Here is a 27,997-nt window from a genome sequence, read left to right on the forward strand (position 1 = left end):
ATATGTTTTACAGATTAATCATTTAAATCATCAGTCTCCATGATGTCCCATATAAGTCTACCAATACCCTCTAATTAAGAAACTTAACTAAAAAAGAGCCGAATCCCTTTTCTTTATACAAATCTTTTTATTTTTCTCCCAAAACATTTATAACTACCACTCATTGAAAATTTTAAAACGTAGACATGATTTTAATGTTATAATAATTTATTTATTTATTTATTATTATATCTTATCATTTGATGTGTTATCATAGTTGTCTTTAATATAGTATTAAAGATATACATAAGTGGTAGAACTTATTAATATTACGTTGTATTTAACTATATGTTTAGATTGTGATTTGATAAGAAATGATAAGGAATAAAAATAATATAACTTCTTTTCTTGTATTTGATTTATAAGTTTAATGAAAAAAAAATGAAAAAAAAAAAAAACTATCTTATTTTAGAGGTTTCATTTCTCACCCAAAAAAAAAAAAAAAAAATGGTGGTAACTAACTAACATGTTGGCTGATTGTGTATGTTTTATCGAGATTGTGCATTAAGAAGAAAAAAAATACCACTCATATATTGGTATAATATTCTTTGTTTTCAATTCATTCAAAAGTAATAATAAAAAAACGAAATTATTATTATAATTTTTTTTATATTTTCACTTAAATGAAAAATTATAATTTTTTTTTTTTAATCTTGCGATCCAAGCTAGAGTAAAAGTCCATTAAGAAAAAAAAATATATCGCTAATATCTTTATATCACTTATATCTTTATATAATGGGGCAATTTGGAAACTTGATAAGAAGTCAATTTTTTTACTTTTTACCAAGTTTTCTAAAAAAAAAAGTCGCAAAAAAGTCAACAAAAAAGTCATTTTTTTTGGTGAAAAAAGTCACTAAAAAAGTCAAAAAATGAAAAAATTAACTTTTTACCAACTTCCTAAAACACCCCAATATTCTTTGTTTTCAACTCATTCAAAAGTAATAATGAAAAAAACGTAATTGTTATTATAATTTTTTTTTTTCTATTTTCACTTAAATGAAAAATTATAATATATTTTGTTTTCATCTTACGATACAAGCTAGAGTAAAAGTCAAATGAATTACCCCATTTCTAATATTTATATGCCAATCAAAAAATTAAAAAATGAATCACCTCCCTATGTTCATGCCTTCCTTTGTCTTCTCTCCCAAGCCATACACTTGTATAAAAATGTCAACACTTCCTTCTTCCTCCTTCCCAATTCATTCATACACCCAAAATTCCCTCTGTAAAACTTGAGAATAAGAGAGTTGACCATGGCGACAAGTGACGTAAAGCTTCTGGGTGCATGGCCTAGTCCCTTCGTGAACCGGGTTCAAATTGCCCTCAACTTGAAATCCATCAAGTACGAGTTCCTTGAAGAGCAATATGGTACCAAAAGCGAACTACTTCTCAAATCCAATCCGGTTCACAAAAAAATCCCAGTTCTCATCCATGGTGACAAGCCTGTATGTGAGTCTCTCATCATTGTACAATACATTGATGAGGTTTGGAGCTTTGGTCCCTCTATCTTCCCTTCTGATCCCTATGATGCTGCCCTTGCCCGCTTCTGGGCTACCTATGTTGATGACAAGGTACTTGCCTCTTGTTCGATTTATGTTTTTGATGAAATTTATGAGTTTATAAACATATTTACTAGTGGTAGAGTATCATGTTACATTATTGATGTGGTCGTCATATGTAGGTAGTTAAGGGGGATCTATAGTGGTTTGCAGGATCTCATTTGTTAAGAGTACTATGCAAACAATGTCCCATGGTACTCGAAAATTAACTAATATTTTTTTTCTTTATTTTATCAAATGGAACACTTGGTTTGTTTTAGAAAATAGGTAAAAAGCTAATTTTTTTGTTTTTTTTGAAAAAAATATATAAAAAAATAGACAGGTGATTTGATAATAAAAAAACTGGCTTTAAGGTGGTTGTTTGTCGTTTGGTAACACTTACGATTTCAGTTTTCTGTTTATATTTACAAAAATTTTAAAAACTCAAATAAAAACTTGTTTGGTAAATTTTTGATTTATAAATCAGTGGTCTCAGTTTATAAATTTGATCAGAAAATGTAAACTCAAAAATGTGTTTCCATTTTGAGTTTTGAGTTTTTTTTTTTTTTTTTACCACCAAACACTAGCCACCACCCGCCACCATTTTCCACCACCGTCTTCCGCCACCACCATCTGTCACCACCACTCACCACCCACCTACCACCACCACCCGCCACCACCACCCACCTGCCACCCACCAGCCACCACTCACCTGCCACCCACTCGCCACCACCACCCATCTCTCGCCGCCACCACCACCACCCACCACCCATCCCTCACTACCACCACCACCCACCACTCACCTGCCATCCACCTGCCACCACCCACCATCCGCCACTATCATCCACCGCCCGTCACCACCACCCGCCACTACCATCCACCGCCCGCCACCACCACCCGCCTCCATCACTCACACACCAGCCACCACCAGCCACCACCAGCTACCCGCCACCACCAGCCACCTGCCACTCGCCACCTATCCGCCACCACCACCGACTACCCACCACCACCACCACCATCACCCACCACCCACTCGCCACTCACCTGCCACCACCACCCACCACTCGCCACCCACCCACCCACCACCACCCATCTGCCACCACTACCTACTCGCTACCACCCGCCACTGTCATCCACCCACCCACCCACCATCACCACCAGCCACATACTCGCCGCCACCACCTACCTACACCTATCATCCGCCACTCACCTGCCACCACCACCCACCACAAGCCACCACTACCACCACCACTACCACCACCTCCACCCACTCGCTACCACCCACCACCCGCCACCGTCACCCACCCACCCGCCACCTATCCGCCACCACCACCCATTCGCCACCACTCGCCATCCGCCACCACCACTCACTCGCTACCACCCACCACCCGCCACCGTCACCCACCCATCCGCCACTGCCACCCGCCGCCCGCCACCACCACCGGCTACCTACCACCCACCGTCACCACTTTCTACCACCATCTTCCGCTGCCACTTGCCGCCACTTGCCACCACTTGTCATTTCTCACTCTTTTTATATTTTTAAATTTTTTTAAACATTTTGTCAATTACCAAACGCGTTTATAGTTTATATTTTTCAAAAAATAAACAAAAACCAGTTTATAAATTTTTTGTAAATATAAACTGAAAACGTAAACGTTACCAAACAGACCCTTATAGTTTACTATTTGTTATTTACAAAAACATTGAACATCTTTAAATCTAGAGTGAATTACAAATCCACCTATTGAGATTTACTTAAGATATAAATTATCCCTGTAGTTCTAGAAATTAGGAATACCTCCTCATGATAATTTTTTTATTTAACAAAAAAAATTTATAACTACTTTCCTATACAATAATAAAATTATTTGAATTGTTAATTGAAATATATTTAGAATAATATTAAAATTGTCAATTGACTAGATGATTTATTGATAAAAATGGTCATTTGTTATGCGATTAGAAACTTGAAAGGACATGATGTAATTTCCAGAATCACAAAGGGCAAGTCGTAGTTTAAGCAAACCTAAGGGGTTTATTTGTAATTTATCCTTAAATTTATTTTAGATAAAATGATAACAACAAACATATTTTTACATTTTTAGCACACTAATTTGTTTTAATTACTTATTTTGAAAATAAGTGAAATGGGTAGTTAGTTGGAAGTGGTGGCCAAAAGTGGCTATCAACCTTCAAAAATGGTGTCCTAAAAATGATTGTCGGCCATCGAGTTTGTGTTCAGAGATAGTGGCCAAAAATTATTGTCATTTTATAAGTGGAGAAGACCATTAGAGATGGTTGACGAAGGAAGCCACCTAATTGGATGTAGGGTGATTGGTGGTGGCGATGGATGATGGGTGGTGACCCAAGGGGTCAGTGTAAGAAAAAGAAATGTGAAACCGAAGATTTTGTGGTTATAAAAGTATAAATTATAAACTGTTTATACTTTTTAAAAATGATAAAAATAGACAACACGTAAGTTTTTATTTATTTATTTATTTACAATTTTCATATATATTTTTTAAATTTATAAATTCAAAAACTACAAAGAGACGATAACAATTCTAATAAGTCTAGGAGCACAGAGAATGGAAACACAGAACTGTTCACCGGTTATCTGTTCGGACGATTGGTAAGAACTTGTCGACCACAGCTATCATGGTGTTGACCGCGGTCGTCAAGCTTGTTGACCACGGATGTTATGCGTCTATCGTAGCTATCATGGTGTTTTTCGATCTTCTTGGCGGGCGACCTGTGAACAGTGTTCTGTGTCCACCTTTTGTACTCCACCCGTTGTGTGCGTAGCATTGCTCAAAAAAATTACGCACTTTCTCACTCATACTATTCCTCTAACTTTAAACACACTTTGGGTTATGATGTCCTTAAAAGGGTCAAACACAAGCGTATATGACAATTCAATTTATCAATAAGCTAACCCTTTTCTGCATGATTTATGTTTTTAAATGGTTGTAGTTGCTGCCGATGATGATGGAGACGCGGAAGGCGGAGGGAGTGGAGGCAAAAATGGCAGCGTTTGAGCGGCTAAAGGAAGGGTTGGTGGTTTTGGAGGATGCTTTTGCCAAGTGTAGCAAAGGAAAGGACTTCTTCGGTGGGGATAGCATTGGATACCTTGACATAGCATTTGGATGCTGCTTAGGGTGGATCAAGGCGTCAGAGAAGATGATGGAGGTGGTGTTGCTTGACGAAACCAAGACGCCGGGTTTGGTGGGATGGGCTGGGAGGTTTTGCTCACATGAGGCTGTGAAAGGTACCCTCCCTGAAACAGAGAAGCTTTTGGAGATAGCCAAGAGGTTTCAAACCAATGCTAAAGCTTAATAATCTCCCAATGAAACTTGGTCACTCACTTCACAAGTCAATAAATTTGCTCAACTTGATTTGTCCAAGATGATCTTTTATGCTACTTTTTCTTTTTTTTTTTTTTTTTTTTTTTTTTTTTTGTTGTTGTTGTTGTTGTTGTTGTTGTTGTTGTTGTTGTTGTTGTGTGTGGGGCTATGTTTGATTAACGTTATAGAGATGTTTAATCCTGAGAAGGATTTTTAATCTCATAATCATTGTATGGAGTTTTATGTGTTTTTTTGCGTCACTTGTAATGAGTTTGAATTGCAAAATGTGATGGGATTATTAGACTAACTCGTTTGAGAACATGTTAATTTAGTATTTTTTTGGTTATTTGGTTAAAATATGAGTTAAAAAAAATTAGTATGTTGGAGATGATTTTTTAATTTTTTACGAAAAGATGTGCAAAAAGTAAAAAGAAAAGAGAATCTTTGACTTTTTAGTATGAATTATTAACTTTTTAACTAATTTAATAATTTTTTAACTAAAAAATTCAATTGCTAAACGAGGCCTAAATAACTAACCTTAAATTTGCACCGTAAACTATATTTTCTGTACTTTCTCTATTTTCTAAGTACTTTCTCTAGTGTTTTTTTTTCGTTGCATCGCTAATGTTGTAACACTATACCACCAGTGGCGGAGCCACAGTGGAGCAGGGGTCCCCCCCGGGGTGGGTTTTGATTTTTTTTTTTTTTTTTTTCACACATAAAGAAAATATTGTAAATAAAAAAAATTATATAATATTATTTAGGCCCTGTTTGATAGAGTTGTAGGAAAGTGATTATACCTTATAACTTAACAGCTTATAACTTATAACTGTGAATATAAGCTGATTTTTTACTTATAAATTAAGTTTCTTCTTCCCCACTTAAAGAATAAATTGATTTTTGACTTACAAAAAGCTATAAGCTGTATTGTTAACTGAACCAAACACATCAAAATAGCTTAAATTAAGCTCAAAGCTGAAATAAACTGGAAATAAACCTAACCAAATAGGGCCTTAGAGTGAAATATCAATGACATTTTTAAAATTATGAAAATAATAATGGTTGTTTTTTTATTAAAAATAAAGATATTACGATAAGTCAATATTATTATCTATGAAAATTTCAATACAATGGTGATATTTATCATTATTGATATACAATTATTATTAATCTCAACAAAGATATGGAATTTATTGAATTATTAGTAACATTTTACATTTGGGGTTCATCCTTTATATGTTTCTTTACTATTGGTTGGTAATATCATATGTTAATGATAACGTGGTATTACTATTATATTGAATTTTTACTAAAATTTTGTATAAAAAATTACTTTATCATTATATAATTTATTTTAAAACTTATATCCATGACTTTTTTTTTTATTATTCATGATATACTTGTTACAAATAATATATATATATATATATATATATATATATATTATGTTTCTTGAAGTCAATTGTAAAAACTTATATGAAATATTTTTATTAAAATTTTTAATATTATAATTAATAAGTATCTCCTCTAACTTAATTTCTTAGCTCCGCCAGTGTATACTACCATTCTCAATCACCCCAAATATAAATAAACAAATTAGAAAATGAGTTGTTGAAGGGTTTATGAAGTTTCTAAGGCTTCGTTTGGGAAGCCATAGTTGGGGCTTTTTTGGCTATTTTAGCCACAAAAAACAAAATAGGCTATTTTAGCCATAACAAACAAAACATCACATCCAACTCATAATCATTACATTCTTTTCTCACAAAAAAACTCAAAAAAGCCAAAAAGCCAAAAAGCCCTTCCCAAACCAAGCTTTTAAGCCCAGGCTAAAATAGCCAAAAAAACCAAAAAGGCAACCCACTTCCCAAACGGAGGCTAAGCCAACTTTTAGTGCTGAAGAAACAGACTACTTAAACCGGTCAATAGTGTTATGTTGTGCTGCTACAAAACATTGATTGGGAGCGAGCTTCATGATCTAAATTTTTGAAATGTCAAAAGCAAGATACATTGGGTATATGCCACATTATGTTCTCTTCCCATATTTGAAAAAAATAAAATAAAATAACTAACTTTTATTGTTTTTAGTAAAAAATATATATATATTTAAAAAATTAATTGTAAAATCCTTCTAAATTAGATAAATTGGAAAAATTTTAAATTGATACAAATTAGAAAAAAAATACTGAAAAAAAAATAAAATATATATATATATATATGATTTTTTTAGCTGGATCTCAAACCAATGTCAACCATACATTTTTCTTTTTAATTAGTTTCTCCACAAAAATTCACCAGCTGAGGGAAGTTTTCCCAAGAGAAATATTTTAGGACAAACTTCACATCACCCATTTTGGCAACAAAAAAAAAGTCACTTCTTTTTTCAATTTTTTTTTGCTTTTAGTGATTTTTTTTTTTCAAAATTACATCAAAATTTTTTCTATCCATCTTGTCAAGAAGAATTTAAAAAGTATATATATATTTTTGAAAAATTTCAAAAAAAATCACTAAAGACGAAAGTAAGTAAACAAAAATTACTTATTTTGACTTATTTTTGTCTCACTAAATACGAAAATAAGCCAAAAAAATACACTTACCAAAACATAATGGTTATCAAATTCAAAAGGACAACAACACACCACCTACAAACTAGAATTGGCACCACCAATCCATCATATTCATCACAGGAACTGCATTCTCAACAACCCAAATGGACAAGAACAGTAAATATTGCCTCACAACATCTGCCTCTCACTGAAGGCCTTTATGGCTATTATGGATATCTTTATTTCTAGTTTGTAGGTGGTCCTCTGAATTTGGCCATGAGCACCTTAGCAAACTCAGCAAGCTTATCAGTTTCAGGCATAACATCCTTCACAGCAACATCACTGCAAAACTTCTCAGCCCATTTGACCAGATTCGGCATCTTGGCTTCGTCGAGAAATTTCATATTGTTCATCTTCTCAATCGCTCGCAGCCACCCGAGGAAGCAGCCGAATGCAATGTCGAGGTATCCGATGTGATCGCCGCCGAAGAAGCTCTTGCCTTTACTGCATTTCACAAAGGCATCTTCTAATAGCACTAAACCTTCAATCACTTGATCAATTGCTGCCTTCTTTGCTTCCTCTCCCTGAGCCTTGGCTATACCACTCAGTGATGGAAACCACTGCACCACCACCACATTTGAAATACATAATCAAATAATCATATAAAAGGCTAGATATACCCATCAATTTTTCAATTCCATATAATCTCCCAATTTGATTACAGACTCTTTTTTTTTGTGAATTTTTTTTCCCTAAAATATGGCAACTTTCAAGACCATGTTTGTGGGTTAGCTAGGTGCATATAGTGTTAGAGCATCCACGCTAAAATCTTTAATTTTTTAGTCAAATTAAAGCTAGTTCATTATTTTAGCTAGTTACATTTTAACACCAAATGTATCAAACGTTTTATTCTAACTTATTCTTATTAAATATTATTTTTTTATTGTGTTTGTTAATCTTTTTTTTTTATTATTATTAAATTGATAAGTTATCAGCTAAAAAGTTTTTACCAAAAAAAATGCGATTGACTAGTTGACCGGCCGAACTTCCGGCCGGACAGGTAACACACAAGTAGCGATATACATGTACAGTGCCTCGTTATGACACGAATTATTGTAGCTATCGTAAATTTTGATAAGTTACAAATGAGTTTGATGATGTTTATTATTTGAAAATTTTAATTAAAAAATAATTTTGAAGAGCTTGACGGGACGCCAATGGTTACAAAAGCTTAAACTAGTAAGAAATAGATCAAATACTGTATAGTTGACTCTGTTTGTCATGGGGGAAAAAATAGATAATTTAGATTGAGAAAGATGATGGAAAACACAAGATTTGAATCCAAATCTTCCAAAACCATAAATTTTATTTTATTTTATTTTATTTTGTAAGATTATTAGAAGGATGTAAAAGGTAAAAAAAAACACACACACACCAACATACTTAAATTTTTTTAGTAACCAAAAATATAAAAATAAAAAACATTTGTAAATGTATGAACTTTTCTAACAATTTTATCTTAACAAAATAAAAAATAAAACTACTGAAAAATCAACTGTCAAACCCAAACTTAAACTACTTTTCTCGCATAATTTATAAAGCCAACATGAAAAAAGAATTTTTTTAGTATCTTATATTTTCTCACCAAATCACTCGATCTACATGGATAGTAAAAAAAAAAAAAAAAACGTAAGTCCAAACACAACCCAAAAAACAGCAATACGCATAAAAAAATACTCTACTAAAAGGCATACCATACCATACCTTATCATCGATATAAGCAGCCCAAAAGCGAGCCAGAGCACGATCATAAGGATCGGAAGGAAGGATTGAAGGAGCGGAGGAGGTCCAAACCTCGTCAATGTACTGTACGATGACTAGCGACTCACATACTGGCTTGTCTCCATGGATCAGAACCGGGATTTTCTTGTAAACCGGGTTCAATTTGAGAAGTAGATCGCTCTTTGCACCTAATTGCTCTTGGAGGAACTCGTACTCCACCGCCTTCATGTTGAGTGCGATTCGAGGCCTCATCACGAATGGGCTTGGCCATGCTCCCAGAACTTTCACTTCGCTTTTCGCCATTGTTTCCAGAGAAGAGAAGCAAACCAACAGTGGGTGAAATACTGTTCACGATGCGCAATGGTGTGTGCGTGTGAGATGTGTATTTGGTTCTTGTGCGTGGGTCTATTTAAATAGAAGGGAAAATGATAGGGTATATGCCCTAAGTTTAAGTTTGTGAATCCCAAAGGAAGAAAAAAAAAAAAAAAATACTTATCTAATATAAAAATTCATGATTTGGACGCAACTTAAAGATTATTTGATTAAAAATAAATTAATGAATTATAAAAAATTTATAATATTAAAATTGTCTACACAACTTAAAGATTATTCGATTAAAAATAAATTAATGAATTATAAAAAATTTATAATATTAAAATTGTCTCTAAAAATCCTAAGGAAGAAAATAAAATCTCATTTATATTCCCCTTTCTTATGTTTTATTTTTTTTCATTAATCCAATTTGAAAAAATATTATCAATTTTTTATCCTAATGTTAGACAAAACACAGTAAGTTTAATAAGTTTGATATTATTATGTTAAATTTTGTTTTCTAATTTTAATTTAGACAACAATTAGTGTCATTTTTACTATAATAAAGTTATATTTTTTATACTAAAATTTATATATATATATATATATTTTGTCTAATTTTATACTTTCATTTTTATTGTTAATATTAGGGAAAATATCACATGTGTGATATTTATAGAAGGGGTAATTACGTCTAGGTGTTAGGGAAAAAAATACATATTTATGAAAAAAATTATAATATTAATTATTAAAATTTATTGATTTTCAATTGCTTTTGTAAAATCATACTGATGTGATATTTTTTATTTATAAAAAAGTAATTATTAATCAGTGATAAATTTTATAAATATTAATTAAAATTATAAAAATTTTATAAATTTATAATTATTTTTCACACTAGGCCTGAATTGTAATTTTCTCTTAATATTATTTGTATTAAAAAATTTAGGATAAATTACACTTTGTCCCTTAAATTTCACCTATTTCTCATTTTGGCCATTTAAGTTTAATTTTTCTCACTTTGGCCCTTTATGTTTACAATCTTTCCCACTTTGGTTATTTATGTTTGCAATCCTTCCCACTTTAACCCTTCATGTTTGCAACCCTTCCCACTTTATTCCTAGGCTAACTTTCATCTAAAAAAATAGCAAAATTTGTCATGTCATTAGCACATTAGCTCCATACGTTATGTAATAAATTCACTAAAGATGCAAAAAATAAAAAATAAAAAACAAAAAAATTGAAATTGAAATTTTTTTTAGTCTTTAGTGAACTTTTTTTTTTTTCAAATTTATTCCTAAACATTATTACATTATAGATGCATCTAGATTAGATATAACTAAAAAAATAAAAATAAATTTAACTAAAAAGGGAAAAAAGTTCACTAAAGACGAAAAAAATGATAGTAAATTTTTTATTTTTGAATTGAAAATACAAGTGTTTGAGTCAGTGTGTTTTTATTTTTTATCGTCTGTAGTGAACTTTTTTCTTTTTTTAGTTAAATTTGTTTTTATTTTTTTCAGCTGCATCTAATCTAGATGTATCTATAATGCAATAATGTTTATGAATAAATTTAAAAAAAAAAGTTCACTAAAGACTAAAAAAAATTTCAATTTTTTTATTTTTTATTTTTTGCATCTTTAGTGAATTTTTTACATCATACATAGAGCTGATGTATTAGTGATGTAGTAGATTCTGTTAATTTTTTTGGTAGAAGTTCGTTTATGAATAAAATGGGAATGATTGCAAACATGAAGGGTCAAAATGAGAAAAATTAAACTTAAAGGGCCAAAGTGAGAAATGAGTAAAACTTTAAGGGGGCAATGTGTAATTTACCCAAAAATTTATTAGACTTCTTTTCTAAAAACGTGTGTGTTCAAATATTATTAGATATTCAAATATTTACTTTTTTAACAATTAATTATATTTTACCTCTCATATTTTAATAAGATTTTTAATCAGAGTTTTAGAATTAATCAGTCAGTTTGTTTTCAGTTTTCAAAATTCATTTTTTTTAAATATTGTTTTTTTTTTTTTTTTTTCATTGAATTTTTTTTAATATTTTAAGCAATTTTTTTTTAATTTTTAAACACATCTAACATAAATACACTTAGAAAGTATAATATTTGTAAAAAAAAATCTTTAAAAAATTCACTAAATACCAAAAATACAAAAAACAAAAAACAAAAAATGAAACTTCAGTACATTTTTAATATTTTTGTGCAATTATTAATTTTTTAAAATATTTTTTCACAAATGATTTACTATTTAGATACATCTTAATAAGGTACATCTAAAAAAGTAAAAAAAAACAATTGCTTAAAAATTAAAAAATATTCACTAAAAATAAAAAATAAAAAACTCAATTTTTAAAAAACTAAAATCAAACACTGAATAAAATTATTCTTTGTATTAAAATACAATAATCCATAAGTTTGATGTTTATAAAATAGGCAAATTTATTAAGAAATCTTTTTTTAAATACTTATATCACAATTAGTTCATGTACGGGGAGCAAATATTCCGGCAAGCCCGTATTCCTTTCTCCCGAGCTCCTACCTGTCCGATCAATCTGCGAGCACAACGGCGGTGAGCTACCCGGCGGTGTGTGGCCGGAATCCTCCTCCGACGATCAAGTTAGACACACACACACAGGGATATAGAAAGAGAGAGAGAGGATTGAGTGTATAATATAAGTCTTACCAAATGTTCATCTGCCTCAGCATGGGGGCGCAGACTCGCTTATACAGCTTCTGCGCCCCAAATCTACTCCCATTAGTCTCTCAACACGTGTTGCTGCTATCCCATCTGTCAGCACAAATCTTGCTGAACACCACCTAACCAAACTGCCAGCCCACTCTACTGGGAGCTCGACAGCCGAGTTGCAGCTTCTCGGCTATCAATGGCCATATCATGCGGCTAGCTAGAGCGCTCCACTCGCCGTACTAAATGACGATCGAGCTCAGTTGCATCCCGGCATAGCCGAGCTCGGGTTAAGCGTCGGCCTTCTTGCCGAGCTAACTCTCGAACCGTGGAACCCAATGAGGCGGCGGATATCTCGGTCGAATCCTCACTTGACTGGTTTCTGTACCATGAAGCCAAACAGCTCGGTCCAACCTATCTAAACAGGCCCATGCTACCATGGCCCACTGTGTCCAGCCCAAATCTGCCTGGCTATTCCCACGGCCCAATCCAGATCACAAATCTCCCTCTTAGTTTATAAACATATTCTTGTATTTTATTAAGTTCCATTATTTTGATATTTGATTCACCAAATCTTAATTATCATATTTAAGATATTTTATAGATAATTTTATCATTACATATATTTTTTGAACTCTTTGCAATTTGGTGATGTGAACATTCATTTTTAACGGTATGAATGTTCACATTTACAATTTAAATATTTACATCACGGAACATTCATACTGTTAATTTGAACATTAATGTGCATTTCATCCTATTATTATTATTAAGGGTATTTCAATAATTATATCACTCATAGAAATATAATAAAATTATTTGGATTAAGAGAAACATAAATAGGTGAAAAATAAATTCCCTTATAAAATATCACTTTTAAATTTAAAAATAATATTTTAATATTTTTAAAGATTTTTGAATAATGTAACAAGATCAACCACAAAATTAACGATATAGTTGTAATCCGTCTTTAATATTATGAGTTCATTTGGGAAGTGGATTGGCTTTTTAACTTTTTGATTATTTTAACCTTGAGCTAAAAAGTCTCGTTTGGGACAAGCCTTTTAGTTTTTTTGACTTTTTGTGAAAGAAAGAATGTAATGATTATAAGTTTGATGTGATATTTTATTTTATTGGGCTAAAAAGTCTATTTTGCTTTTTTATATTTTTTTGTTTTCACTGAATTTTTTTTAATATTTTAAGCAATTTTTTAAATTTTTAGACACACATAACATAAATGCACTTAGAAAGTATAATATTTGTAAAAAAAATCTTTAAAAAATTCATTAAATACCAAAAATATATATAAAAAGAATGAAAATTCAGTACATTTTAAATATTTTTGTGTATGCCACAACCCAACCCGATACCCAAAGGTTTGGTGTAAAACAAGACAAGAAAATAAAATAATTCTAAAATTACGGTATTAGTAGCGCAAACAGATAATTTATAAATAAATCAAAAAATAAATAGGTACCAAAAGTTTATTACAAAGAAACAAAAATAGTCATTTGGGCTTTTATTTTATTACAAGAGTCCAATCATAAATACAGATAGTAAAAAAAAAAACACTGTGATTTATCTCCCATCTTGATCCCTATAAATCTCATCACCCGAAAGGGATAACAGCTATAAGCACATAGTAGAGTGAGAAATATTATACTGTGAATATAGGGCAATAAAATAGCCGTAGATAGTTATTTAAGGTAAAACATTAACAAAAGTGATAGAAATTGAAATACAGAAATTACGTAAATAACTATAATCACGGTACAGAACAAAACAGAACAGGGGTCCCTAGAGTGACAAACAGAACAGGGGTTAATATATTCATGACAAACAGAGGACCACAAAGTAGCAAAACAAGGGTCAATGGTTATTTAAATCCCCCAAGACATGGAACTCCCATGGTGGTACTTACAGAAAACAATTATTTACAAATACTTTTTAAAATTTAAATAAACATATCCATGGGTTTCTATTTAACCTAGAGTTCAGAAAATAATCCACATAATTGAAACATTAATATAATTATAAAACATAAATTATATAAAATAAATTGTGATAACTCAAAACATTCGTAAAATATATTATGGTAACTCGAGAGATATAGAAAACATACTATAGTAGTTCAAGATATAATATAACTCACTTTAATATTAACCCTATTATTTTCTTATTTTCAAGTTACTGTTTGTTTATTCAAGTTACTGCTCCGCCCCTTTTTTATACTTGGATCTAAGGAGGTGATTCTCCTTTTACCATGGTGAATCATCATGCTAGCATTAGGTGGCCTAAGGGCACCCATAATGGATGTATTAAAGTTGTGTGTTAAAGTGTGTAAATTTAGTGAGTGAATAATGAGTGAATAGTGGTACAATGGATGTATTAAGAGGTGTATTAAGGTGTGTGTTAAAAATATATATATATATATATATGTGTGTGTGTGTATAATAAATAAAATAAATAAATAATTTAGTTTAATCAAAAATTTCAAGCCTAAAATTAAATTTCAAGTCAAAAAAAAAAATCCCAACAAGGAAAAAAAAAAAAAATATTGCCGTTGACCAGTCAACCGGTCGGACGTCCGACCAGTCAACCGGTAAGACCAAATTTTTTTTTTTTTTCTTTTCTTTTCTTCAAGGATTTGGAGCTGGACGTCTGGGGGGACTTCCGGTCGGACGTTCGGGGAGACGTCCCACACACACGTTCACTCCCTCATTCACTGGCTAAAACGCTTGCTGCAGTTAACACACATATTAACATCTGACACTAATACACACCACTAACACACACGTTAACAGCTCCATTGCAGCCTCAAACAACACCCTCAGCTAGCCAAAACTTGGTACCTGACACTAACACACAGCTTAGTGTATCCATTGTGGATGCTCTAAGTTTAAGATGTCATGATTGTGCATAGGTATGCTAAGCTAAAAGCGCCACCGTTATTCATCTTTTCCTTAATTTCACTTTGACCTCAAGATTTCAATAATTCCATAGTTGTTTTGATCTGGTCCCAAACAAAATATTAATCATATTGTTATATTTTAGTAATAACAAAGCCTCTAATTTTAAGTTAGATTACATTTTAGTACGTATAACTATAAAATAAAATATTTTATTTTATCTTATCATATATATATATATTTTTTATAATTTATGTATTTATTTTTATTAATTAAACAGTTAGAGTGTCACATTGTAGTTATTAATTTTTTTAAATATTTTTTCACAAATAATTTACTATTTAGATATATCTAAATAAAGTACATCTAAAAAAGTAAAAAAAAATTACTTAAAATTTAAAAAGTATTCACTAAAAACAAAAAATAAAACTCAATTTTCAGAAAATTAAAATCAAACACTGAATAAAATTATTCTTTGTATTAAAATACAATAATCCATAAGTTTGATGTTTATAAAATTGGAAAATTTATTAAGAAATCTTTTTTTTAAATACTTATATCACAATTAGTTCATAAACATATTCTTGTATTTTATTAAGTTCCATTACTTTGATATTTGATTCACCAAATCTTAATTATCATATTTAAGATATTTTATAGGTAATTTTATCATTACATATATTTTTTGAACTCTTTGCAATTTGGTGATGTGAATATTCATATTTAACGGTATGAATGTTCACAATGACAATTTAAATATTTACATCACGGAACATTCACATTGTTAATTTAAACATTAGTATGCACTTCATCCTATTATTATTATTAAGGGTATTTCGATAATTATATCACTCATAAAAATATAATAAAATTATTTGGATTAAGAGAAACATAAATAGGTGAAAAATAAATTCCCCTATAAAATATCACTTTTAAATTTAAAATAATATTTTAAGATTTTTAAACATTTTTTGATAATGTAACAACATCAACCACAAAATTAACGATATAGTTGTAATCCTTTTTTAATATTACGTGAATAGAAAAATTATTAGTTAATGAACCTTATTGTCAAAATTAAGCCTCCGTTTGGCAAGTTGGGTTAGGGAGTTTTTTGGCTATTTTAGTCACAAATGATAAAGTAGGTTATTTCAATCACAAAAAACAAAACATCATATCCGACCCATAATCATTACACTATTCTCTCATAAAAAAAGCAAAAAAAGTCAAAAAACTAAAAAATCCTTCTCAAACCAAGCTTTTTAGCCTAGGCTAAAATAGCCAAAAAAGTTAAAAAGGCCAAAAAGCCAACCCACTTCCCAAACCAATTGTAAAATCTATTATTTGAAAATCAATTTAATTGTTGACGCGACACCATGGTTATTATTAGAGCTTTTTGTGAATAGTGAAATTATGGGTTGTTTTAGGAATTTGGCTAAGAGGTAATTTTTTATTTTTAATCTAGGGTGAATTACACTAACGGTCACTATAGTTTAGTGTTTGAATCATTTTGGTGCTTGACTTTTTAATTGTGACACATTTGACTTTGAATTTTGAATCTTGTTTCAAATAAGGACAATTGAATATACTATTGGATTTTTTAAGGACAAAATTGTCAATTTGATAAAATATAAATTAGTTTGATAAAAATAAATGTTAAAAAATTATTTTTGAATTTTAAAAATTATTTCTACTTACTAAAGATAAAATTATATAAAATTGATAAATATTTGGACATTTATTTATTTTTTTACCAAATCAATTTTTATTATGTATTTGGATGATGATCACGTAAAATTAATTTTTAAAAATTAATCATGTAATTTTTATTAATTTTTATCAACTTTAAATAATTTTATTTTGGTTGGTAGAAATAATTTTTAAAAATTTTAAAATATTTTTTTGACATTTATTTTTGTCAAATTAGCTTATATTTTATCAAATTGACGATTTTGCCCTTAAAATTAAATAATGATATGTTAATTGTCTTTATTTGGAACAAGGTTCAAAATTCAGAGTTAAATGTGTCACAATTGAAAAGTCGGGGACTAAAGTGACGCAAACCCTAAACTATATGGATTATTAATGTAATTTGCCCTTTAATCTATTTTGAATCATATCATTTTTTTTACAGATTTTTTTAAAAAGTAAAAGAAAAAAAAGGGAAAAAATTAATTTTTAACCAATTTTTCAAAACAATCCTCGCCTATATGGTGTTTTGAAAAATTGATAAAAAAATTAATTTTTTAACTTTATGTGACTTTTTAATTTTTTTGTATAAAAAAAATAGTGAAGTAATGTAACTAAAAAAAATTAAAAAACTAAAAAATTAACTTTTTAGTATGGTAGCAAAGCGCCCCTATTTGTAATTTATCCTACTATAATGGGGTGGTTAAGGAGAAATTAGTTTGCGGACAATTCCAAACAATGCTCCAGTAGGGTGTTTTGAGAAATTGGTAAAAAGTTAATTTTTTTGATTTTTTTTTGACAAAAAGATAGATTATTTTGGATAAAAAAATAGTTTTTTTTGACTAAAAAAATTAAAAAGCTAAAAAAATTGATTTTTTACCATTGTTCCCAAAAGATTTCATATTTCATTGGCTAAAATTATGAAGCCCGCAATTTTTTTGTCTAAGGGAAAAAAAAAAAAAAAAATTTCTAACAGCTGACCAAATTGAGCCTCCGTTTGGGAAGTGGGTTGGCTTTTTGGCTTTTTGGCTTTTTTGGCTATTTTAGCCTGGGCTTAAAAGCTTGGTTTGGGAAGGGCTTTTTGGCTTTTTGGCTTTTTTGAGTTTTTTTGTGAGAGAAGAATGTAATGATTATGGGTTGGATGTGATGTTTTGTTTGTTATGGCTAAAATAGCCTATTTTGTCTTTTGTGGCTAAAATAGCCAAAAAAGCCCAAGAACCAACTTGCCAAACAGAGGCTCAGAAAGAGATTTAAAGCTTGATTTGATTGACTTAATTTGGGAGGTTTGTGTGTTGGATTTTTTTGAATTTTTTTATTAAAAGACAATTTTTTTACAAAATTAAAAAAAATAAATTCAAACAAAATATCACATTCAATTTCATAATCATTTCACTTTTTCTCTCACAAATCTTATATCCAACTATAAAAAAATTCAACTATCTAATAATATTCTATAATTAAAAAAAATTACAAAAAAAACTCACTTCCTAAACACTCATAAAGAATTCAACTATCTAATAGTATTCTATAATTAAAAAAAATTACAAAAAAAACTCACCTCCTAAACACTCACTTTATGTTGGGTGGAACAATACTCCTCAACCATTAAATAACTCTCGTGGTTAGGTGGCTTGTGTGGCTCATACTAATAACACGTACCACTCTCTCTCTCTCTCTCTCTCTCTCTCTCTCTCGCTTTCTCCACTTGGACACAACACGTAATCCAATTATAAGATTGGAAAAATTAAAAATTAAGTGTGATTTTTAAAAATAATTACATACTAATGACAAAATTTATTATTTTAATAATTAAAATTTATAAAGTTTAGTTGTGGATTTTTTTTCCAAATTTAGTTGTGATTTTTTTTTTAAAAAACTATAAAGTTTATTAGGTGTGATTTGTTTTGACATTTTTTTTCATTTCGTTTGGTTTTAAGTTTTTAAATACAATTTTTGAGTTTTTGAATTTTTTGTTCACAATATTTTAATTTTTTTTTTAACTTTTTAGATGCAATTAATATAAATTTACTTAAAAATAAGCGAAATCTTAAAAAAAGTCAATAAATAAAAAAATACTCTTTTTTTTGTATATGTATATATATATTTGTATTTCTTTGTATTTAGTAACTTTTAAAAAAAAATCACAAATATATTTCTTTTTAAGTGCATTTAGGTTAGGTGTAAAAAATAAAAATTAGTTAAAATACTGAGAAAAAAGGACAAAAATATAAAAAATTCAAAATTCAAAATTAAACATAGGTCTTGTTTAGGAAATTGACTATTTTAGTAAGCTATTTTAGTTTTTGACTATTTTAGTACGCTATAATATTTGTATTTGGGAAGATTAGTGAATTTTTTTTGTAATTGGATGTACTGTTTGTGAGAGAAAAAAAAAGGTGAAATAATTATGGTTTTGATGTGACATTTTATTTTATTAACTATTTTAACATATTTTGTCTTTTTATAGATTTTAGCTCAAAAAGCAGCAAAAAAAAAAAAAAAAAAAAAAAACTTTGCCAAACAAGGCCATAGTGTATAATATTTCAATATATTGTCATTATTTTTTATTAATTTATAAACAATGCATTGAGATTATAAACATATTTGGGTTCGTTTGGGAAATGGGTTAATTTTTGGGTTTTTTAGGTTATTTTAGCCTGGGACTAAAATGCCTGGTTTGGGAAGGCCTTTTGGTTTTTTTGTGATAGAAAGAATGTAATGATTATGGATTGAATGTGATGTTTTGTCTTATTGAGTTAAAAAACTTATTTTGTTTTTTGTGATTAAATTTAGAAATAAATTTAGAAACGACTACAAAAATATGTGATAATATCAATTATAGTAATGTTATGTAGCTCGAATTTGCCCTTTCTCGAATCCCCCCGAAATCAAAACGACGTCGTTTTGTCGTTTTACTTTTTTTTTCAGAAGAAGAAAATCAAAAAAGAAGAAGAAGGGAAGGAAGAAGAAGAAGAAGAAGAGCGAGAGAGAGAGAGAGAGACCGAGACCAACATCAACCATTCATCTTCATCATCAATATCATCTCAGATCCAGAAAAAAAAAAAACAGATCCACAAAAAAAAAAAAAAAATTCAACCATTTCAACCATTCATCTTCATCATCAACATCACCATCACCATCACCATCATCAACATTTTTATTTTTTTCCCTTCATTTCAGATCTAGAAAAAAAAAAAACAAAATCGGGTTGGGCTGCGACGGCCTCGACCCTCGATCGGCGGAGGCGGCGATCGGTGACGGCCTCGACCCTCTCTCTCTCTCTCTTTTCATTCTCTCTTCCCTTCTCTTCTCTTTCTCTCTTTCTCTTTCTCTTCCTCTCCCTCTCCCTCTCCCTCTTCCTCTCTGCATTTCAGACATAAAGGAGGGAAGAAAAAAGAAATAAAAGAAAAAAAAAGGAAACTGCCCTCGTTTTGAGCAGTCGGGGGATTCGGGGAAGAAAAATTCGGGAGAAAAATCATTTTCCTATCAATTATGTAAATGAAAAGTATTTGCATGCTTGTTTTATTCTGTCTGTGGCAAGTCCTAATTTTTTGGTAAGTTTGTGTGTTTTTCATTTTTAACTCTGTTAGAAAAAGGAGAATGAAAAAACAAACAAGAATTAAGTGGTGAAATAAAATTGAAAACCTATGATATCCCTTTCTTGATATTTAATTTATTCAATTGTTGGTGGGTATTGATGTAATTTTTTTCATAAATGATATATACTAAAAAGCCTATAAAGTAAATTCAACTTATAAAAATGAGACTCGTGGTAGATCATATAGACCTTTAAATTCTCTCAAATATATATCTAAATTTCAAAAAAATTCAACCTACTTGTGTTTGGTTAATGGATAAAAAGAAAAATGAAAAAAGATAGATGAAATATAATTATATTTTATCCACCTTTTCACTTTATTTTTTTAAATCACTATCCAAATCCTTAAACCAAACACAACCTTAATATAGAAGTGTTTTGAGAAGATAGTTAAAAGCTGATTTTTTGGCTTTTATTGACTTTTTTTTGGAAAAAAAATATGTAAAAAATATGAGAGATGATATGTTCCAAAAAGAGTTAAAAGTTAAGAAGTAACTTTTAACGCAGCTCTTAAGAGAGGCCATAATACGCTAAATGCATGATGACAATAATTTACTTTTGTCTAGAGGAGTGTTTTGAAAAGTTAGTAAAAAATTGACTTTTTGATTGTTTTAATGTATTTTGTCTTTTTATAAGTAAAAAATATGAGAGATGATGATTCAAAATAGGTAAAAAACTAAAAATTGATTTTTTATTTTCTTCCCAAAAGACCCCATAGAATACAAGTATATCTGCAGCATGTAAGCATATCTATTAAGTAAATAATTGTTATTTTTATTTTTGTCTTGATGGCATTATTATTATGTCTTGTTACTCTTGTAATCATTTGGCAATTTTTTGTTTTAGTTTTTTCGCTGTCTTTATTTGAATATTATAACATAATAAAGTCGGTAAATTTTTATTCGAGAAGCAAAGGTAAATACAGAAAAGAAACTACTTAAAATGCCTAAACGTTAAGAGTAAATTATAAATACACTTCTTAAAATTTATTTAAAGTATAAATTATTTTTTATAATTTGAAAAATTCCAAATACTTCTCGTTAAATTTTTTTATTTAATAGAATTAATTAAAAAAAGAAATTTATAATTACTCTTCTATACAATAATAAAATTACTTAAATTATTAATTGAAACATATTTAGAGCATCATTAAAAACTGTTAATTGATTTGATAATTTATTAATAAAATGAATGATTTATTATAAAATTAGAAATTTCAGAAGGTGGAATGTAATTTTCCGAAGCACAAGAGGCGATTTATATTTTAATAAAATTTTAAAGATAGTATTTATAATTTATTCAAAAATTAATTTAAAAGCTATTGTTGTCAAATGATGAATTGGTTATTAAAATATTTTTGTCAAATCGTGTTGACACTAAATTTCTTCAAATATGTGGCATCGTGGCGTGGCCTCGTGTTCAACTTTTTATATATATTTTTTTAAAGTTTTAAGGAGTTTAATTTTTTTCACTGAGTAGTGAAAGATTATAATCAATTTGGGAAGTGTGAATGCAGTTAATGAAAATACTTGATAGCAAAAATAAAGCATGTATAATTTGTTTAAATATTAAATTAATTGTACGTACAATTACATAGTACCATCTATATAATAAGGGAAGAGGATTTTTAAATTTGTCTTAGAGACAATTGTCCTATTAGGACATTTTAATGGTCAGGATTTATTTTAATGGACGGCTGAGATGATCCTTAACTTTCATTTGTCACTCACGGTCTCTCTTTGCAAACCACAGTTTCATCTCATCATCATCAGGCATCAGCAGCCCCATTCACTACCCCACGAAGCAACGTTGCATAAGAGAGCAAACATCTCATGTTTGTTCTCTCTCTCTCTTCAAACTTCTCAGGTCTCAAACTCTCTCCACAGCCACGCCGCTTTACGTCGTCTCCATCACTGCGTCACCTCCGATCTCCACAGACAGCACCTCTTCATTTCTTCTCCCGCCACAGCGCCTCATTCCTCCACCGTCAAAATAATCAATTGGTTTTGAAATGGGTTTGACTTGTGTTGGAAATCATATTGAGTAATTGAAGGAATTTAGCTTTGTTATATTAAACTACACAATCAGTGGGTTAGCCATGATTGTAGCTGTTAGCATATTATATGTTAGTGCTATGTTAGTGCTACTTTACTCATTATGTTAGTGATGCTTTCATCATTAATGTTTTCTCTTTCGGCTTGTAACTCCTCTATATAAAGGAGCTAAACAACACAGATAGACATATCAATATACATACAGAAATTCCCTGTTTTCATCTCTTCCATATCTCTCTGTTTTCATGGTATCAGAGCAAGGTTTGGGTGATTCTTGATATCCTTATTGTTTGAAGCTTTCAAGGGTTTCCACACCCTTGCCTTCACTCAACATGGGTGACAACCAGAATAAGGACTCCATGGTTGAACCCTCAAGCCCTTTGTTTATTCACCCATCAGATCATCCAGGCTTTTTCCTGGTCTCGAAGCGTCTTGACGGAAACAATTATGCAACATGGAGACGCTCCATGGTGATTGCTCTCACTGCCAAAAACAAACTTGGTTTTGTTAATGGTACGATCAAAGCCCCGCACACAACCAAGAAGCCTATCGATTATGCCTTGTGGGAACGCTGTGACAAAATGGTTCTCTCATGGCTTCTCAACTCCGTTGAAGCAGATTTAGCAGATGGTGTTGTGTACGCTGAGACGACACATGAGATCTGGAACGATTTCCATGATCGTTTTTCTCTAGGCAATGCTCCACGAATTTTCCAGATCCAAAAATCAATCAGTTCACATGCACAAGGTTCTATGCCTATCTCCACATACTATACAAAACTCAAAGCTTTATGGGATGAACTTGCATCCTATAAAACTCAACCCACTTGTTCTTGTGGTGGAATGAAGGTTTACAGTGAACAACGGGAACAAGATCAAATTATGCAATTTCTCATGGGTCTAAATGAGTCTTACAATGCCATACGTGGTCAGATTCTTCTCATAAATCCATTACCAAGTGTTCGGAAGGCATATTCTTTAATTACTCAAGAAGAAAAACAACGGGAAATTGGTTCCTCCTCAACAGAAAACTTTTCTGTTGCTGCAACAGTGCATAAGTACAAAGGCTCCAACTCTTCTCGTTTTGGAACCCAAAATCTGTCAGGAGATCGTTCATCCTTCAATCACTCTTCTCGTTCCGGAAATCCAAATCAGTTCGGAGATCGTTCATCCTCTTTTGATCTACATTGCTCCTACTGTGATCGTGATGGACACAATATCGAGACGTGTTACAAATTACATGGATACCCGCCTGGACACAGGTTGTTTCGTGGAAAGGGCACCAATGCAGACAATCATGGCTATATTCAACAACAACAGCGTGATCGGAACAAACGAAACAACACCAATCCGCGTGGAAACCATTCCATCCACCAAGTTCACGCCATGGACCCTTCCACACAACAGCAGCCAACCCACAGAAACCTTGCTAGTCATTCTGATTCGGCAACCCATATCTTGCACCAGGTTCTTGCTGGACTTTCTGAGGAGCAATGCAAACAACTCACCACTGCCATGGCAAACTTGTCCAAATCATCCTTCGAAACCTCCGATGTCTTTGCTAATGCAGCAAGTCAGTTTCATCCCTCTATTCCATCCATTAATTCAATTTTTTCTCATTCATGGATTCTTGACAGTGGAGCCACGGATCATATCACATCCGATTCCTCTTTTTTTTCTCATAGTCATCCATCTCCTATTCCTTCCATTACCTTACCTACAGGATCGTCAGTTCCTATTGATTCTACAGGCACCATTCTTTTCAATAAAGACATCACTTTAGACCTCCTTCTTTTCGTTTAAATTTACTGTCTTCTAGTAAACTCACCAAATCCCTTCATTGCTGCATCATTCTTTTTGCTGATTTTTGTGTCATCCAGGACTTGGCTTCGGGGAAGATGATTGGCTGGGGGAAGCAGAATAATGGACTCTACTACATGTCGCCGTTGACCACAGCCCCACTTTCCTGTCATGTCTCATCACCGTCCTTAATCTGGCACCAACGTCTTGGGCATCCTTCATCAGCTCGTCTTCAACTCTTATCTAAATTGTTTCCCTCAATGTCTATTTCATTTAATAATGATTGTGTTGTTTGTCCTATGGCTAAGCAAATCCGCATTCCCTTAAGTACAACATTAACTATTTCACCATTTGAATTACTTCATTGTGATATTTGGGGTCCACATCGCATTCCCTCACATACTGGTGCACGTTACTTCCTTACAATTGTGGATGATTTTACTAGATGTACTTGGGTCTTCTTGATGACATACAAATCTGAAACACAGGCCTTGCTTAAAGCTTTCTTTGCCCTAGTCTATAATCAGTTTAATGTTAGCATCAAAACTCTTAGAAGCGATAATGGCTCCGAATTTATTTCCATGCGGGATTTTTTTCTTAATACTGGTGTCGAATTTCAACGCTCATGTGTTTCCACTCCTTAGCAAAATGGGGTGGTTGAGCGCAAACACCGGCATATTCTTAACATTGCTCGTGCTTTGCGTTTTCAATCACACATTCCCTTGTCTTTTTGGGGTGAGTGTGTGCTAACCGCTGTATACCTCATTAATCATTTACCTACCCCTTTGTTGGCCAATAAATCTCCCTTTGAGTTACTTTATCATAAACTACCGCCTCTTGCCCATCTTCGTGTTTTTGGATGTTTGTGTTATGCTACCGTTGTTCATCCTGCTCATAAGTTTGCCTCCCATGCACGACGTTGTGTCTTTCTTGGTTATCCCACCGGCCACAAGGGTTACAAACTTTATGACTTGGATTCTAAAACTTTTCTTGTGAGTCGGGATGTCAAATTTTTTGAAACTTTTTTTCCTTACCAGCCCAACTCTCCTTCCAACCCAATTTGCACTCGCCCTACTGTCTTACCTCTTTCTCAACCAGACCACACCTCCTCCTTACCCATGCATCCGCACCCGTATCCGCACCCGCACCCGCTTCCTCCCAAAATCCTCCACCTTCGCCTACCTCGTTGCCTCCTTCTCCTACCTCTGTTCCTCCTTCCCTGCCCCAACGTCGCTCGACTCGTTCTACGCAGCCCCCTCTTTGGCACCGCGATTACCTTCTGTCTTTTGCTTCTGCTTCCCCTGCTCCGTCATCCTCGCTGCCGGCTCTTCCTTCAGGTACTAAACACCCCTTGTCTCATTACCTTTCCGCTCACCGTTTTTCTCCTTCGCACCGTGTGTTTCTTACTAACATTTCAGGCCCCACTGAGCCCACTTCCTATGCTCAAGCTGCTTTAGATCCTAACTGGCTACTTGTTATGACGGTTGAGCTAGATGCATTGCAACTCAATCGCACTTGGACCCTTATGCCCTTACCGGCTGGTCATCAACCCATTGGTTGCAAATGGGTGTTTAAACTCAAATACAAATCTGATGGCACCATTGAGCGTTACAAAGCTCGTCTCGTCGCCAAATGTTACACCCAAATCGAGGGTGTTGATTACATTGAGACTTTCTCTCCTATTGCCAAGCTTATTACTCTCCGTTGTCTTTTGTCTATTGCTACTGCTCGTAATTGGTTTCTTCACCAACTTGATGTTACAAATGCCTTCCTCCATGGTGACTTGCATGAGGAGGTCTATATGGTTTCTCCTCCTGGCCTTTGCCGACAGGGGGAGAATCTGGTGTGTCGGCTTAATAAATCTCTTTATGGGCTAAAACAAGCTTCTCGTAACTGGTTCTCCAAATTTTCAACTGCTATTAAGAAAGCGGGTTTTCACCAATCTATGGCTGACTATTCCCTCTTTACCAAAGTTAATGGCGATTCTTTTACAGGAGTGCTCATCTACGTTGATGATATTATCATTACAAGCAATAATCTTGAAGAAATGGAACACCTTAAATCTTTCCTTCTCAAACAGTTTCGCATCAAGGATCTCGGTGACTTGAAGTATTTTTTAGGCATTGAATTTTCGCGATCCAAGAAAGGTCTTTTTTTGTCCCAACGGAAATATGCTCTAGATATTTTACAAGATGCAGGTTTAACGGGGGCATGGCCAGAAAAGTGTCCAATGGAACAAAATGTGAAATTACAAACCACAGATGGTGCTATACTCAATGATCCAACGAGATATAGGAGGTTGGTTGGAAAATTAATTTATCTTACTGTCACAAGACCAGACATTGTTTTTGCAGTTCAGAATTTGAGTCAGTTTATGCACCAACCCAGAAAACCACACATGGAGGCCACACTTCGTGTCTTGCGATTCATTAAGGGTACACTTGGCCAAGGATTGTTTTTCCCGGCTATAAACAATCTTGAGTTGAAAGCTTATTGTGATTCAGATCATGCAGGTTGTCCAACAACAAGAAGATCAACTACAGGTTATTGTGTGTTTCTAGGTCACTCTCTTGTCTCATGGAAATCCAAGAAACAGCCAACTGTGGCTCGTTCATCTGCAGAAGCCGAGTACAGGGCCATGGCGAACACATGCCTTGAAATTACATGGCTGCGATATATATTGCGAGATTTAAGAGTCAACCAAAAAGGCCTTGCTCCTTTGTATTGTGATAATCAAGCTGCATTGCATATAGCGGAAAATCCTGTTTATCACGAAAGAACGAAACATATTGAAATAGATTGTCACATTGTGAGAGAGATGCTACAAGCTGGTGAAATTTCTCCAATCTACATTTCTTCACGAGATGAGCTTGCAGACATATTTACGAAAGCCTTGGGGCGGGATAGCTTCAATTACCTGAGTCACAAGTTGGGACTTCTCAACATTCACTCTCCAACTTGAGGGGGAGTGTTGGAAATCATATTGAGTAATTGAAGGAATTTAGCTTTGTTATATTAAACTACACAATCAGTGGGTTAGCCATGATTGTAGCTGTTAGCATATTATATGTTAGTGCTATGTTAGTGCTACTTTACTTATTATGTTAGTAATGCTTTCATCATTAATGTTTTCTCTTTCGGCTTGTAACTCCTTTATATAAAGGAGCTAAACAACACAGATAGACATATCAATATACATACAGAAATTCCCTGTTTTCATCTCTTCCATATCTCTCTGTTTTCAACTTGTGTGTGTTTGGATTTGTTAAAATAATCAATTGGTTTTGAATTGGACATGGGCGGTTTGGATCTGTACTACTTTTTTCCCTATGGGCAGCATTGTTGTGAAAGGTAATTTCAATGAATAAAACTTATTTTTTCCTCCTCAAACTATCTCCATAGCCACTAATTGGGCATGTGGATTGATTTTTAAAATTTAATTTCTTTGGTTATTTTGTGGATTGATTTTTATTTTGTTGTTTGGGATGTGAATTGATTTTTAAAATTTAATTTTTCTGGTTATTTTGTGGATTGATTTTTATTTTGCTGTTTGAGATGTGGATTGATTTTTAAATTTTTAATTTTTTTGGTTATTTTGTGGATTGATTTTTATTTTGTTGTTTGGGATGTGTATTGATTTTTAAATTTTTAATTTTTTTGGTTATTTGATGGATTGATTTT

At 32.0% G+C, this 27,997-nt stretch overlaps 3 protein-coding genes across 3 annotated transcripts; 2 read left to right on the forward strand and 1 right to left on the reverse strand.

Moving 5' to 3' along the window:
• Nucleotides 1-1,150: 1,150 nt before the first annotated feature.
• Nucleotides 1,151-5,234, forward strand: LOC114286697 (glutathione S-transferase U17). The gene is made up of 2 exons (XM_028229901.2): nucleotides 1,151-1,613; nucleotides 4,557-5,234. The coding sequence occupies exons 1-2, from the start codon at nucleotides 1,296-1,298 to the stop codon at nucleotides 4,917-4,919; spliced, it is 681 nt and encodes a 226-aa protein (XP_028085702.2). The 5' UTR covers nucleotides 1,151-1,295; the 3' UTR covers nucleotides 4,920-5,234.
• A 2,214-nt stretch (nucleotides 5,235-7,448) lies between these two features.
• LOC114286698 (glutathione S-transferase U17) lies at nucleotides 7,449-9,717 on the reverse strand. The gene is made up of 2 exons (XM_028229902.2): nucleotides 9,235-9,717; nucleotides 7,449-8,090 (listed from the first exon to the last, which is right to left on the reverse strand). Exons 1-2 carry the CDS (start codon nucleotides 9,553-9,555, stop codon nucleotides 7,716-7,718), a joined length of 696 nt encoding a protein of 231 aa, XP_028085703.1. The 5' UTR covers nucleotides 9,556-9,717; the 3' UTR covers nucleotides 7,449-7,715.
• A 13,132-nt stretch (nucleotides 9,718-22,849) lies between these two features.
• LOC145792045 (uncharacterized) lies at nucleotides 22,850-27,278 on the forward strand. The gene is made up of 4 exons (XM_082872529.1): nucleotides 22,850-24,313; nucleotides 24,397-24,849; nucleotides 24,961-25,051; nucleotides 25,735-27,278. The coding sequence occupies exons 1-4, from the start codon at nucleotides 22,850-22,852 to the stop codon at nucleotides 27,276-27,278; spliced, it is 3,552 nt and encodes a 1,183-aa protein (XP_082728655.1).
• Nucleotides 27,279-27,997: the final 719 nt, after the last annotated feature.

This window comes from Camellia sinensis, chromosome 5 (genome assembly GCF_055761805.1).
Source record: "Camellia sinensis isolate YWXY chromosome 5, ASM5576180v1, whole genome shotgun sequence".
NCBI lineage: Eukaryota > Viridiplantae > Streptophyta > Magnoliopsida > Ericales > Theaceae > Camellia > Camellia sinensis.

Coding starts and splice junctions, on each gene's coding strand:
- LOC114286697 (XM_028229901.2), top strand. CDS start 1,296: ATGGCGACAAGTGACGTAAAGCTTCTGGGTGCATGGCCTAGTCCCTTC. Junction 1,614..4,556: donor CTACCTATGTTGATGACAAG/GTACTTGCCTCT, acceptor AAATGGTTGTAG/TTGCTGCCGATGATGATGGA.
- LOC114286698 (XM_028229902.2), bottom strand. CDS start 9,555: ATGGCGAAAAGCGAAGTGAAAGTTCTGGGAGCATGGCCAAGCCCATTC. Junction 8,091..9,234: donor CTGCTTATATCGATGATAAG/GTATGGTATGGT, acceptor GTGGTGGTGCAG/TGGTTTCCATCACTGAGTGG.
- LOC145792045 (XM_082872529.1), top strand. CDS start 22,850: ATGGGTGACAACCAGAATAAGGACTCCATGGTTGAACCCTCAAGCCCT. Junction 24,314..24,396: donor CTTTAGACCTCCTTCTTTTC/GTTTAAATTTAC, acceptor TGTGTCATCCAG/GACTTGGCTTCGGGGAAGAT. Junction 25,052..25,734: donor CATTCCCTTGTCTTTTTGGG/GTGAGTGTGTGC, acceptor CTAACATTTCAG/GCCCCACTGAGCCCACTTCC.